We start from the raw sequence: 12,965 nt of genomic DNA, 5'->3' as shown, positions 1-12,965 counted from the left end.
TACAAACGTAACCTCGACTATGCACGTGTCAAACTGAAGCTCTCTAAGAACATCGCGAACATCGTCAGGATGATCACCAGCGGCCTATTTGTTACGTGTGTTTACGTTGATATGTCTACGTGCGTGTGTGTGTGTCTACGCTATAACTATCATCGGGCGTACGAACGCAGATGTTTACACTGCGGTAATTGAGCGATTGATAGAAAATGACGCGTGCGTAGCGTACATACTTACGGTGCGAAAGAATTTCAACATTTGTACGTATACTGTACACACGACGCTTACGTGAGTTAACGCAATGGCGATGATGATGATGATAATGCAGATGCTGCTGATGATGCTGCTGCTGATGATTTTATTGCAACTGCTGCTGCTCATTATGATAATGCTCAAGATGCATGTATTGCTACTGCTGCTGATGATGATTGTATTGCTACTGCTGCTGATGATAATGATAGTAATGCTGACGTTTCTGCTGATGGTGATAATAATGATGCTCCTGATGATGACATTTTAATAGAGATACTGCTGCTGCTAACGATGATTATATTAATTTACCGTTGCCGCTGATGATGATGATAATGATGATGCTGATGATGATCAATATGATGACAGTAATAACGATGCCGCTGATGATTATGCGGATTCTGTTCTTGCTGATGATATTGCTGCTGCTGCTACTATTACCACTGATACGGATAATAACAATGCTGATTATGTTTATGGCAACGTTGCTTACTGCTGCTGCTGATGATGATTACAGTGATAGTTACTGTGTTGCCGATCATACCAATGATGTTGGTGATGATGCTCAGCTGCTACACTTCTGATGATAAGAATTACAGCCTACAATGACGCTGATTATGTCGATGAGGATGCTGCTGATGATGCTGACACTGATCATTATAGTGATGCTGCTGATGATAATGATGATTATACTTTTGCTCATATGTTACTGCTGTTGCTGCTGCCGATGATGATGCTGATGACAATGATAGCAATCATGACAGTATTGCTGCTGCTGATGATAGTGGTGGTTATGATGATGCAGCGAATTCTGCTCCAGATGATGATGCCAGTGATGCTGCTGATGATGCTACCGATGATGACGATGATGATGCTGCTGCTGCTGATAATGATGAGTCTTCTGCTGCTGATGATGATAGTGCTGCTGATGATGCTACCGATGATGATGTGCTGCTGATGATGATGAGTCTTTTGCTGTTGATGATGATGACAAAGCTCCTGTTGCTGATGATGATGACAGTGCTGCTGATGATGCTACCGATGATGACGACGACGACGACGATGATGTTGAGGATGATGATGTTGATGATGATATCATCTCATTTCCCCACCTGTCCTCGCAGTCAATCTCTTAAACCACGACCGGAGCGCCTCCCCGCGGGACGATCTCGATCCGGGAGACGCGTTGAGGCAGGACGAGCACTCCACCACCACCACCATCAACAACAACATCAACAACAACATCAACAACAACATCAACAACAGCGGCGGCAGCAACAACATCATCAACCACGCCGCGAGTCTCTCCGATGCCATCTCGCCCAGAGACTCATCCCCCGCTTCTCACGCTCTGCAGGGGGTTGTGATTGTTGGTGGTGGCGGCGGCGGTGGTGGTGGTGGCGTTGTGATGGGAGGAGGAGGTGGTGGTGTGAGTGGTGGTGGTGGTGGCGATGCGTCTGTATTAATATCGCAAAGCAGCGGACCTCCGAAGCCAAAACTTTGGTCGCTGGCAGAAATTGCATGCGCCACTGATGCCAAGCAGAGTCAACTACCCACGCAGCAGCAACAACAACAGCAACATCATCAGCACCACCACCACCACCATCATCCGCATCAGCAGCATCATCATCAGCAGCAGCAGCATCAGCACTTGTGCGCTTTAGCCAACGGCGTCGTAGGCGGGACCGGTTCTGGCACCGCGTGCGTTTATCCCAACTCGGCGGGACTCGCAAGGCCAGTCTATTACAGCTCCCCCTTCTATTCCGCATACACGGGCTACGCTCATTTTGCCGCTCATCACGGACTCAGCGGCCTGGCAGCCACCGGCGGAACTCATCAGCAGCATCAGCAACAGCAGCACCAGCACAACAATCAGCATCACCACCACCACCAACAACAACAACAACACCACAGCAACAATAGCAACAGCAGCAGCAGTAGTAGCAGCAGCGGTAGCGGTAGCAGCCAACACCATCAACAACAACAACACAGCAACCACAACAACAACAGCAGCAGCGGCGGCGGCAACAGCAGCAACAACAGCAGCAGCAGCAGCAACCAGCAGCAACCGCTGGCCGTCGGAGGCCGCAGCGTATCAACAGTTGTGCCGATAGCACACACAGAGACAGCTTTGGCCACACAGGGGCCACTGAGGCTGTTGGAACTTCCCACGGCAGCAGCAGCGGCGGCAGCAGCAGCAACGGCAGCGATTTGTGCTGTGCAACAGCAGCAGCAGCAGCAACAGCACGCGGCAACATCACCGCAGACAATGCTGGTGGTGGGTGGGGGACGGCTGCCGGCCCCGCACGGCGCTTTTCAGCTGCAGGTGGAGGGCAGAGGGAGCCCTCCTCTCCTCCTGCAGGAGGTGAAGAGTCACAGGCACCCCGGGGCGGGCGGCTACGCTGAGACTCAGAGAGACACGGCTTGCGACTTGCGAAAAGGTGAGCTGGCAGGGTGAAGAGGGTTGTTGGGTGGGTGCGTGGGTGAGTGACAGGGTGAGTGACAGGGTGGGTGAGTGGGTGGGTGAAAGGGTGAGAGGGTGGGTGAGAGGGTGGGTGAGAGGGTGAGTGGGTGGGAAGGTGGGTGGGTGGGAAGGTGGGTGGATGAGAGAGTGAGTGGGTGGATGAGAGGGTGAGTGGGTGGATGAGAGGGTGAGTGAGATGGTGAAAGGGTGAGTTATAAGATGGGTGGTGAGAGGGTGAGTAAATGCGCGAGTGAGTGAATGGGTGTGTGAGTGGATGAGTGACTGGGTAGGTGAGTGATATGGTGAGTTCGTAAGTTCACCAGTAAGCAACTGAGTGAGTGAGAGGTTTGGTGAGTGAGGGGTGGGTGGTAGAGTTGATGGGTGAGGAATCTCACGAGTGAGAAATTGAGAGGGAGAGTGAAGGTGAGTGGCTGAGTGAATAAATGCATGGGTGAAGGGGCGAGAAGGTGAGTGGATGGGTGGGTGATTGAGTGATTCGGTGGGTGGGTGAGTAGGTAGATGAGTGAGCGTGTGACTGAGTGAGTGAATAGGTGGGTGAGTGGGTAGATGAGTGATGGGTGGGTGGTTGAGTAGAGGGGTGAGGCGGTGGGTGGGTCAGCGAGTGGATGAGTGAATAGGTGAGTGAGTGGATGGGTGGATGGGTGGGTGAGTGAGTGGATGGGTGGATGGGCGGATGGGTCGCTTCAAGGAGCCTCACGGGTACACATCGGGACCCTTGAGGGAAGGTGGGTGGGCTGGTGAGTGGATTAGTCAATAAATGGGTGGGTCGGTGGGTGGGTGAATCGGTGAGTAGGGTATGTGGATGATGGCTGAGCGAGTCAGTTGATGGGCTATTGATTAAGTGGGTGAATGATTAAGTATCTTGAGTTGTAAGACGGATGAGTACTGTGTGTGTGAGTACTGTGTGTGTGCGAGTACTGTGTGTGAGTGAGTACTGTGTGTGTGAGAGTGAGTACTGTGTGTGAGTGAGTACTGTGTGTGTGAGTACTGTGTGTGAGAGTGAGGACTGTGTGTGAGTGAGTACTGTGTGTGTGAGTGAGTACTGTGTGTGTGAGTGAGTTCTGTGTGTGAGTGAGTACTGTGTGTGTGAGTGGGTACTGTGTGTGAGTGAGTGAGTACTGTGTGTGTGTGAGTACTGTGTGTGTGAGTGAGTACTGTGTGTGTGAGTGAGTACTGTGTGTGAGTACTGTGTGTGTGAGAGTGAGTACTGTGTGTGTGAGTGATTACTGTGTGTGAGTGAGTGAGTACTGTGTGTGTTAGTGAGTACTGTGTGTGTGAGTGAGTACTCTGTGTGTGAGTGAGTACTGTGTGTGTGAGTACTGTGTGTGTGAGTGAGTACTGTGTGTGAGAGTGAGTACTGTGTGTGTGAGTACTGTGTGTGTGTGAGAGTACTGTGTGTGTGAGTACTGTGTGTGAGTGAGTGAGTACTGTGTGTGTGAGTGAGTACTGTGTGTGTGTGAGTAGTGTGTGTGAGTGGGTACTGTGTGTGAGTGAGTACTGTGTGTGTGAGTGAGTACTGTGTGTGAGTACTGTGTGTGTGAGTGAGTACTCTGTGTGTGAGTCAGTACTGTGTGTGTGAGTACTGTGTGTGTGAGTGAGTACTGTGTGTGAGAGTGAGTACTGTGTGTGTGTGATTGAGTACTGTGTGTGTGTGAGTGTGTACTGTGTGTGTGTGAGTACTGTGTGTGAGTACTGTGTGTGTGAGTGAGTACTGTGTGTGTGAGAGTGAGTACTGTGTGTGTGAGTACTGTGTGTAAGTACTGTGTGTGTGAGAGTGAGTACTGTGTGTGTGAGTACTGTGTGTGAGTACTGTGTGTGTGTGAGTGAGTACTGTGTGTGTGAGTGTGTACTGTGTGTGTGTGAGTACTGTGTGTGTGTGAGTACTGTGTGTGTGTGTGAGTACTGTGTGTGTGAGTACTGTGTGTGTGAGAGTGAGTACTGTGTGTGAGTGAGTGAGTACTGTGTGTGTTAGTGAGTACTGTGTGTGTGAGTGAGTACTCTGTGTGTGTGAGTACTGTGTGTGTGAGTACTGTGTGTGTGAGTACTGTGTGTGTGAGTACTGTGTGTGTGAGTGAGTACTGTGTGTGTGAGAGTGAGTACTGTGTGTGTGTGAGTACTGTATGTGTGTGAGTACTGTGTGTGTGAGTGAGTACTGTACGTGTGTGAGTTGGTACTGTGTGTGTGAGTGAGTACTGTGTGTGAGTGAGTTCTGTGTGTGTGAGTGAGTACTGTGAGTGAGTACTGTGTGTGTGTGAGTGAGTACTGTGTGTGTGTGAGTACTGTGTGTGTGAGTACTGTGTGTGTGAGTGAGTACTGTGTGTGAGTACTGTGTGTGTGTGAGTGAGTACTGTGTGTGTGTGAGTACTGTGTGTGTGTGAGTACTGTGTGTGTGAAAGTACTGTGTGAGTGAGTACTGTGTGTGTGAGAGTGAGTACTGTGTGTGTGAGTGAGTACTGTGTGTGTGTGAGTGAGTACTGTGTGTGTGAGTGAGTATTGTGTGTGAGAGTGAGTATTGTGTGTGAGTGAGTACTGTGTGTGAGTGAGTGAGTACTGTGTGTGTGAGTGAGTATTGTGTGTGAGAGTGAGTACTGTGTGTGAGTGAGTACTGTGTGTGAGTGAGTGAGTACTGTGTGTGTGTGAGTGAGTTGGTGAGTATATGGGTTAGTGAGTGACATTGTTGGAATGTGGGTGATTGTATGAGTAAATAAGTCGTTTGGGTGAGTTGAGTCATTAGCGAATGAGATTGTGGATTCATTTTTCGTACGTATCGTTCTAGTTTAACAAGTAGGCTTTCGCGACGAATATTATTCCTAATAAAGGTTTTTGAGTTAGATCGCAGAAGTGTAAATGCGTCGTAACCCTCCACCACCCGACACAGCAAATTAGTAAGGGATTTGTCACGTAAACAAAACGCCAAATAATTACTACTTCAGCCCACCGTTGTGTTGGAGAGTAAATCAACAACATTTACAATTCGTTATAGTTGTAATATCTATGCCTTCGTAATATGAACGCAACACTTTTTTTAATGTGTGGGTTGTTGAATGTGCACGAGGCTAACATACGTGACGAGTCTCATCAGAGCTTGTCCGGGGCCTCCCCTGGGTCGACTCAGCCTTAAATTAGTACCTGTTGTTACGTGTAACAAACATTAGCACTGTGCAGAGACAAAGGCGGCCGTGCATGAAGTTAGCCACACGCCACCCCAACCTCGTGTGCCGTGCCGGCCTTCGTACGTAGGTGCTCGCTAACAGCACTTGCCCCAACAGCCCGGTAGAGGCTACACAAGGGTGACCTTTGTCTTTGTGTATACAGTATGTAATAGTTGCTCACTAATGCTACTGCCCCAAATCATCTACAGCGTTAGGTTAAAGGGTCAACGCGATGTTTGTATAAGTGTCTGATAACCCCGAAAGACTCGTCAACGACACCGGGTGTGGCCTTAAACAATGCAACGTGTAATACGCGACGTTTCGGGCAACGGCCCTTCATGACGCACGTTTGTCTGCGGCGTACGGTTTGCGAAGGCTTACGTCCAGCAGTGGATCGACCATGGCCGACGACGATCGCGCGCTTTATCGATGACAGCCGTCATTCGCAACTCAGTGGCGGTGACGTGACCCACCATAGCGCTTGTGCCAGGCTAGGTGCACTTATCATGCTTTAATGGGTGCAGCGCACTGGCGCTACGGCTAACATCAGTAGCGATTATCTGAGCTGGTGTTTTGGAAGCGTGTTTGTGTGCGTAGGGTGGCCATCCACCACATCGTGTGCGGTGCTGCCTCTCGCTAACAGCACTTCCCCCAACGCTCTCCTACGGCTATACGGGGGATCTTTGTCTTTGTTTCGCATAGTTCGTGTGTGTATATGTGTCGCAGTGTCTGCATGCGTTTAAGTACTTGTGCGCGTATCACGCAGCGCATGCATAGAAAGTTGGTGTGTCCGCGCGTATTTTTAACTGCTGTGCGTATTTGTGTCACGCTTGTGAGTGTACCTTCTCACCAGTTCCGCGAGTGTTGCATGCGAACGAGTGCGCATATCAATGCACACGTGCCTACGCATGTACGTTTGCGTAACATGGGGAGCGGTGGCGCAGTGGTTAGCGCGCCGCGCTACGAACCCCGGCGGTCCGAGTTCGATTCCCGCTCACGGCTAACAACCGGCGACCTCAACCTAGGTAGACTCAGCCTCAAAATGAGTACTTAGTGCGATGTAGAAAAAAAAACCCATCGCTACCGGGGAGATAAAGGCGGTCGGGCGTGGTGCTGGCCAACCACAACCCACTCGTGTACTCTCCCAGCCATCATAGGTGACAGCACTTGCCCCAACAGTCTGTTAAGGCTACACGGGGGATCTTTGTCTCTGTCGGGCTCGGGGCGTTCCTGTAGCGATTTGCGCGCTGCCGCACCCCGGGTTCGATTCCAGCTCGCGGCCAGCACCAGTGACGATTATCTGAACGGGTCCTGGAGCTGCCCTAGGTCGACTCAGCCTCAAATGAGTAACCTGGTGCTGGGGAGACAAAGGTGGCCAGGCGTGGTGCTGGCCACCCATACCCTGGTGTAACCGTGCCGGATTCGCACCGTACGTAGCCAAAAGCACTTGCCATACACAATCGGTGAAGACTAACGGGGGGAGCTTTGCGCGAGAATGACATTTTTTTTTAGCTCCACGATAAAAGGCATGCCTCACTTGTTCGGCAAATACGTCCAATGGTCCGTACATAAGGCGATAAGAACATCGATTGTTCAAGCGGCGAGACTTCAGTGTTACAAATTCGCACGCAAACCCCCCCCCCCCCTCTCCAGCCCCACCCACCCCGCCCGATCCATTTATAGACACCCCACATTTATAGACACCCCACTAAAAGCTGTGTTCGCTCCAGCGCTGTCCTCCAGACAGTCTCGTCCCTTCACCTGATGAAGGCCGCTTGTGTTGTGGCCGAAACGTCGTGAGAATTTTATTGTGTTATTTTATTTTTATCAATTTATTATCTTATTCTCATTCTACGTGACTTTACCGAAAGAACCAAAGAAGACGAATCCTTGCAGTCACGAAAGCTTTAAATCGAAATAAAATCCCAATAGTCTATGATTTATTTTAGATTCATGATAATCGCGATACTGCTGCTGCTGTTCGGCACGACCGCGCTCGCGATGCGGGGATGTGTAGGCGGTTCGATTCGATGCAGGGGGGGAGTTCGATCTCCATGGCCCGGCAGTCGGGGATCCGAAGGAGTTCGACTTCGCCTCGAGGTTCCTCTCCGATGTGGAATTCCCGACTCTCCCCACCATCGCCATGGGATGGAGGGTCGACGACGCCTTCTTTGATAATATAGTTTCTAGTAATAGGTTTTTACCCTTTTATCTGGCACAAAAACTGACACCTTTATACAAGGGATCATGTTTGCAATAACCACAACACAAGTAGTCAAAATGCAAACAAAAAAATATAACTCTGATAATGTGCACTGTCCTATTATATATTATCAGAGTTGTCTTTTTTTATTTGCATTTTGACTACTTGTGTTGTGGTTATTGCAAACATGATCCCTTGTATAAAGGTGTCAGTTTTTGTGCCAGATGAAAGGGTAAAAACCTATTACTATATCTTGCTACTGGCAAAGGAGGTCTCATAAAATATAGTTTCGGTTGGGTTAGATCGCGTAAATATATAAATGTTGTGTCGTTAAACCCGCCACCACCCGACACGGCCAACTAGTAAGGTTTGTATCACGTAAACAGAACGTGGCCAATTCGTCACTAGTACAGCACGCCGGTAGTGTTGCAGAGCCAAGCCACGACAATCTGAGTACGACGTTTCGCCAGTAATTACAACTAGCTTCATCAGGCGAGGGCCAGATTTCTGTCTTTTCCTAGCTTATCTTTACTTCCCAAACTATTATAATCACAATAAGGAACAAACAAAAAATCGCGACACTTTTATGCTCAATTAAAAAATAAAAGCTGTTAACCTATTTTTTATTTCATATTCTTAGCTCTTTCGGTAAAGTCCCTTCAACGTGACTTTACCGAAAGAGATAAGAAAATGAATTACTGCAGTCACGAAAGCTTTAAATCAAAATTTATTTATTTACTGTTACGACGTTAATCGCACTGCTTCTCACACGCTTTAATGTTTTGCAAAAAAAACCAACAACAACAACAACAACAACCGTCGAGCCTGTTTCTCAACAAAACTGTAACAAAAACACAATCGAAGTTTAGCAATGAGTAAAATAACCCCATCATAAATAGGTGACCGCCGCAGGCCTTGTGAACAGATAGGGCAGGTGGCGTGGCGACAAGATTTACGCACACCGAGTGGCGCCCTTCCTGCGGGAGTGGCCACAGCGAGAAATTGCAGAGCTGCGCCTTTACCAATGCCACTTGTAGATCTCCCCCCACCTCCTCCTCCTCTCCCGCACCATTGATATTCAACTGTCCCTCGATTTATGCGTTTGTGCGATTTCGCGTAAATGCGGCTCACCTATTGTGGCTCGATGCGGTTTTAATTAACTTCATGCGGCTATGTGGTTGGAGATAGGACAACGCTGTGTGTGTGTACTGTGTTTGTACTGTATGTTCTGTGTGTACTGTGTGTGTACTATATGTACTGTGTGTGTACTATATGTACTGTGTGTGTACTATATGTACTGTGTGTACTATATGTGCTGTGTATGTGTACTATATGTACTGTGTGTGTACTATATGTGCTGTGTGTGTGTACTGTGTGTAATGTATGTTCTGTGTGTACTGTGTGTACTATATGTACTGTGTGTGTACTATATGTACTGTGTGTGTGTATATACTGTGTGTGTGTACTATGTGTACTGTGTGTGTACTATGTGTGCTGTGTGTGTGTACTATATGTGCTGTGTGTGTACTGTGTGTGTGTACTATATGTACTGTGTGTACCATATGTACTGCGTGTGTGTACTATATGTACTGTGTGTGGCTGTACTATATGTACTGTGTGTGTACTATATGTACTGTGTGTGTACTATATGTACTGTGTGTGTACTATATGTGCTGTGTGTACTATATGTACTGTGTGTACTATATGTACTGTGTGTACTATATGTACTGTGTGTGTACTATATGTACTGTGTGTGTACTATATGTACTGTGTGTGTACTATATGTACTGTGTGTGTACTATATGTGCTGTGTGTGTACTATATGTACTGTGTGTGTACTATATGTACTGTGTGTACTATATGTACTGTGTGTGTGCTGTATGTGCTACTCGACAGGCAGCTATCCCCTCGTGCGGTTTCGCTTTGTGTGCGCGTTTTTTGGAACGCATCTACTACCACTGCGATAAGCGCGTTAAGCGAGGAAATGCCTGCAAGAGGGTCGCGTCTCCCACCAATCACGGTGCACTTTTTACATCATTTACCACTCTCACATCTTGCGAAGATGCGGGGCCAAAGTGTTTTCCACCGCGGTATTGACTCATCAGCTGTTGACTCGAACGTGCGAGGAGAGATTGGGGGTGGCATGAAACGATGGGCCATCGATACAGAGATCGCTCTCTACGCATGTTTAGAAAAACGCGTTTGGAGTCGAGCACGTCGTCTGATAATGCTCAGTTGTAATTACTGGCGAAACGTCGGGCACGAATGGTAAATGTTGTGGGCTTACTCTCCGACACACCCGATGTTGCTGTGCTAGTAACGAATCAGCACGTTCTGTTGACGTGATAAACCCCTTACACGTTGGCTGTGTCGGCTGGTGGCCGGTGTAACGACACATTTATTATATTTTTACGCGATCTAACCCAAACAAAATACCCTCTATTAGGAGTTTAGAGTATTTGGCTGCCACGTGAGAAGTACAATTTGTTGAGCTATCATCCGCGACGGCCAGCTCGGTATGGGGCGTTTCTTCTTGATAAAATAAAATATAGTTTAGTTGTAATGCTCTAGTTGAGTTTATATTGTTTGCGCATCACGTTTAGTTTAGTTGATTTTAATGTCGGTTTAACTTTCGCCATGAATGTTATTATTTTTGTGTAAGCACAGTATCCTTTATTTTTTCGTATTTCCTCCCAACAGTAAAAAACTTGCGCTTTAATGACACCTTTACACCAACCTCCACTGACCAAAGCGGTGAAGTATGGTCGAACACCCCCCCCCCCCGCCACGCCCCCCCCCTGCCCCCCATAACCCGCACGGACTTGGGGGGAGACCCGACGGTCATCCAGTAGTGGATCAACAAAAACATTATCCACTGCTGGATGAAGGCCTCTCGCACCGTCAAAAGCATGTGTCCGTTTGACCATACTTTACCGCGCCGGTCAATGGGGGTGTGTGTGTGTGTGGAGGTGGGTGGGGGAGGTGGAGGGGGAAAGTTGTTAGGCGTGGCTGAGAATATCAGAGGATCAGCGGGGCCCATGGTGCAGGACACTGCGCTAAGCGCTGAGCCACCGTTCCTCGCGTTACAGCTTGACTCCTTGTACTCAGATTGTAAATGTTGTGGATTCGCTCTCCAACACACGAACGGGTGTTTTTTCTGTGCCAGTAACGAATTGGCACGTTCTGTTTACGTGACACGAACCTTACTGATTGGCTGTGTCGCGACGGTTTAAGGACACATTTATATTTACGCGATCTAGCCACCCAACAAAACCCTATTATGAACTTTACTCATGTGTCTGTGTATTTCAGATTCAAAGGACAACCGCCATTGCCTCGTATAGAACGCGCTCTTACACGACTGCCTTATTCAAAAGGTTTTTATTGCGGTAAGTCTCATCGCAACGGTGTATCACAAACCCACGTCCGACGCTTCGCACGCACGGCACGCGCATCCCATCAGCACGGCTTTCGGCTACGTGCGAGTACATTGTCGTTGTACACCGCGGCTGTCGGGCATGAGTGGTTCATCCGTTCGGCAGGTAGGTTATGGGTGGTGGGGTATAAGCGTGGGTTCCTCAGCCACTTCCATGACCTCTGGCCAGCGAGGACGAGTAGGCCAAATATCCTCAAACGGGAGGCTCGATAGAGATTCCTCTCGTGGAGGCCTTTCTGATAGCAGTGGCATGAGCAGGGAATTGCAGGGCTGCGCCTGAATAATAATAATTCACTGGCCCCATTCTTCATAGTACATGAAGAAGTGGTCATGACCCGAAACGTCGCCGATTAAATATATATTTTTTATCGTTCACGGCCGTATAATATTATTGACACACGTGTTGCATTTTATAATTAGTGTAGGTAAAATATAAGATGTAATGTGCTGGATTCACTGTTTCTCAGTGAACTTGTGTAATAATTATGAACGGCCCTTTTCTGTCAATCCACTGCTGGATGAAGGCCTCCCCACGCCGTCGCACCTTCTCACGTGGGGGTCGTTTGGCCATACCTCACCGCAGCTGGTCAGTGTGGGTTGGTGACGGTGGGGAGCATAGACTTTGCAGCATAGTGCAGCACAATGATGATTTCTTTTCGTTCATATACATTACATTCAGCGATCGTTCCTATTACATTGCTGAGCCAGTGGTGTACATTCTACATTCCTATGACGGGGGCAAGTAGTTCCACATTGCACTCTATGCTCGTATAAAGTACGTTTGGCTCATAGATGGTGTTCTGTGTTTGAATTAAGGGCTGTTTTCAATATGTCTTATTGCAAGCTAAGATCAATATATAACCAACAACCCTCTGTTCGCCACTAAGTGGTGGTGACGGAGCTTGTGGCAGGCTGGGCTTGTGCCAGGACTGGTGCACCTTGAAACGATGCATATATCAACTCCTAAACGTACATATACACATTTCTACGACGCACATACACACAAAGTGTATTCAACACAAACACACACACAATTAACACGCATTCGCACGGATTAACATTAAGACTAAAATGAATCGATGCTTGCACTTAAAGCTGACCTATCTGTGTGTGTCTGTTTTTTGCGTGTCTATCTGTTCGTTTTGGTGTGTGTATGCATTTGTATGTGTCCCTGTGTATGTCTGTGTATATTACATATCTGTTGTGCATGTCTGTGTGTCTATTTGTTTTGGTGTGTGTATGTACGTGTATGTGTGTCCCTGTTTATGTATGCGTATTTGTGCGTGTCTGTGTGTGAGTGTCTTTGTGTGTCTATTTGTTTTCATGTGGATGTGGGTCTCTGTGTGTGTCTGTCTGTGTGTGTCTTTGTGTGTCTATTTGTTTTTGTGTGTATGTGGATGTGGGTCTCTGTGTGTGTATGAACAGTATGTGTATCTGTGTGTG

The 12,965-nt window shown here is 48.1% G+C and overlaps 1 protein-coding gene across 3 annotated transcripts in view; it reads left to right on the top strand.

The window, feature by feature from the left end:
* The window catches only part of LOC116952056 (Iroquois homeobox protein 5a-like), a 37,813-nt gene that overhangs the window by 21,096 nt on the left and 3,752 nt on the right, over positions 1–12,965 (top strand). For 2 of the 3 annotated variants that reach the window (XM_032971070.2, XM_032971068.2), the window contains exons 3-4: positions 1,371–2,687; positions 11,399–11,475. In XM_032971070.2, the coding sequence (XP_032826961.2) occupies positions 1,371–2,687; positions 11,399–11,430 (1,349 nt within the window). In that variant the 3' untranslated portion in view covers positions 11,431–11,475. Of the gene's footprint in view, positions 1–1,370; positions 2,688–11,398; positions 11,476–12,046; positions 12,109–12,965 lie in introns of all 3 variants that reach the window. The other variant, XR_004404380.2, reaches the window with a different exon arrangement.

Source organism: Petromyzon marinus, chromosome 45, assembly GCF_048934315.1.
Source record: "Petromyzon marinus isolate PM22_M1 ecotype Great Lakes invasive population chromosome 45, UKy_Petmar_22M1.pri1.0, whole genome shotgun sequence".
NCBI lineage: Eukaryota > Metazoa > Chordata > Hyperoartia > Petromyzontiformes > Petromyzontidae > Petromyzon > Petromyzon marinus.
Note: the sequence above shows the minus strand (reverse complement) of the source record. Positions and strands in the feature narration are given on the sequence as shown.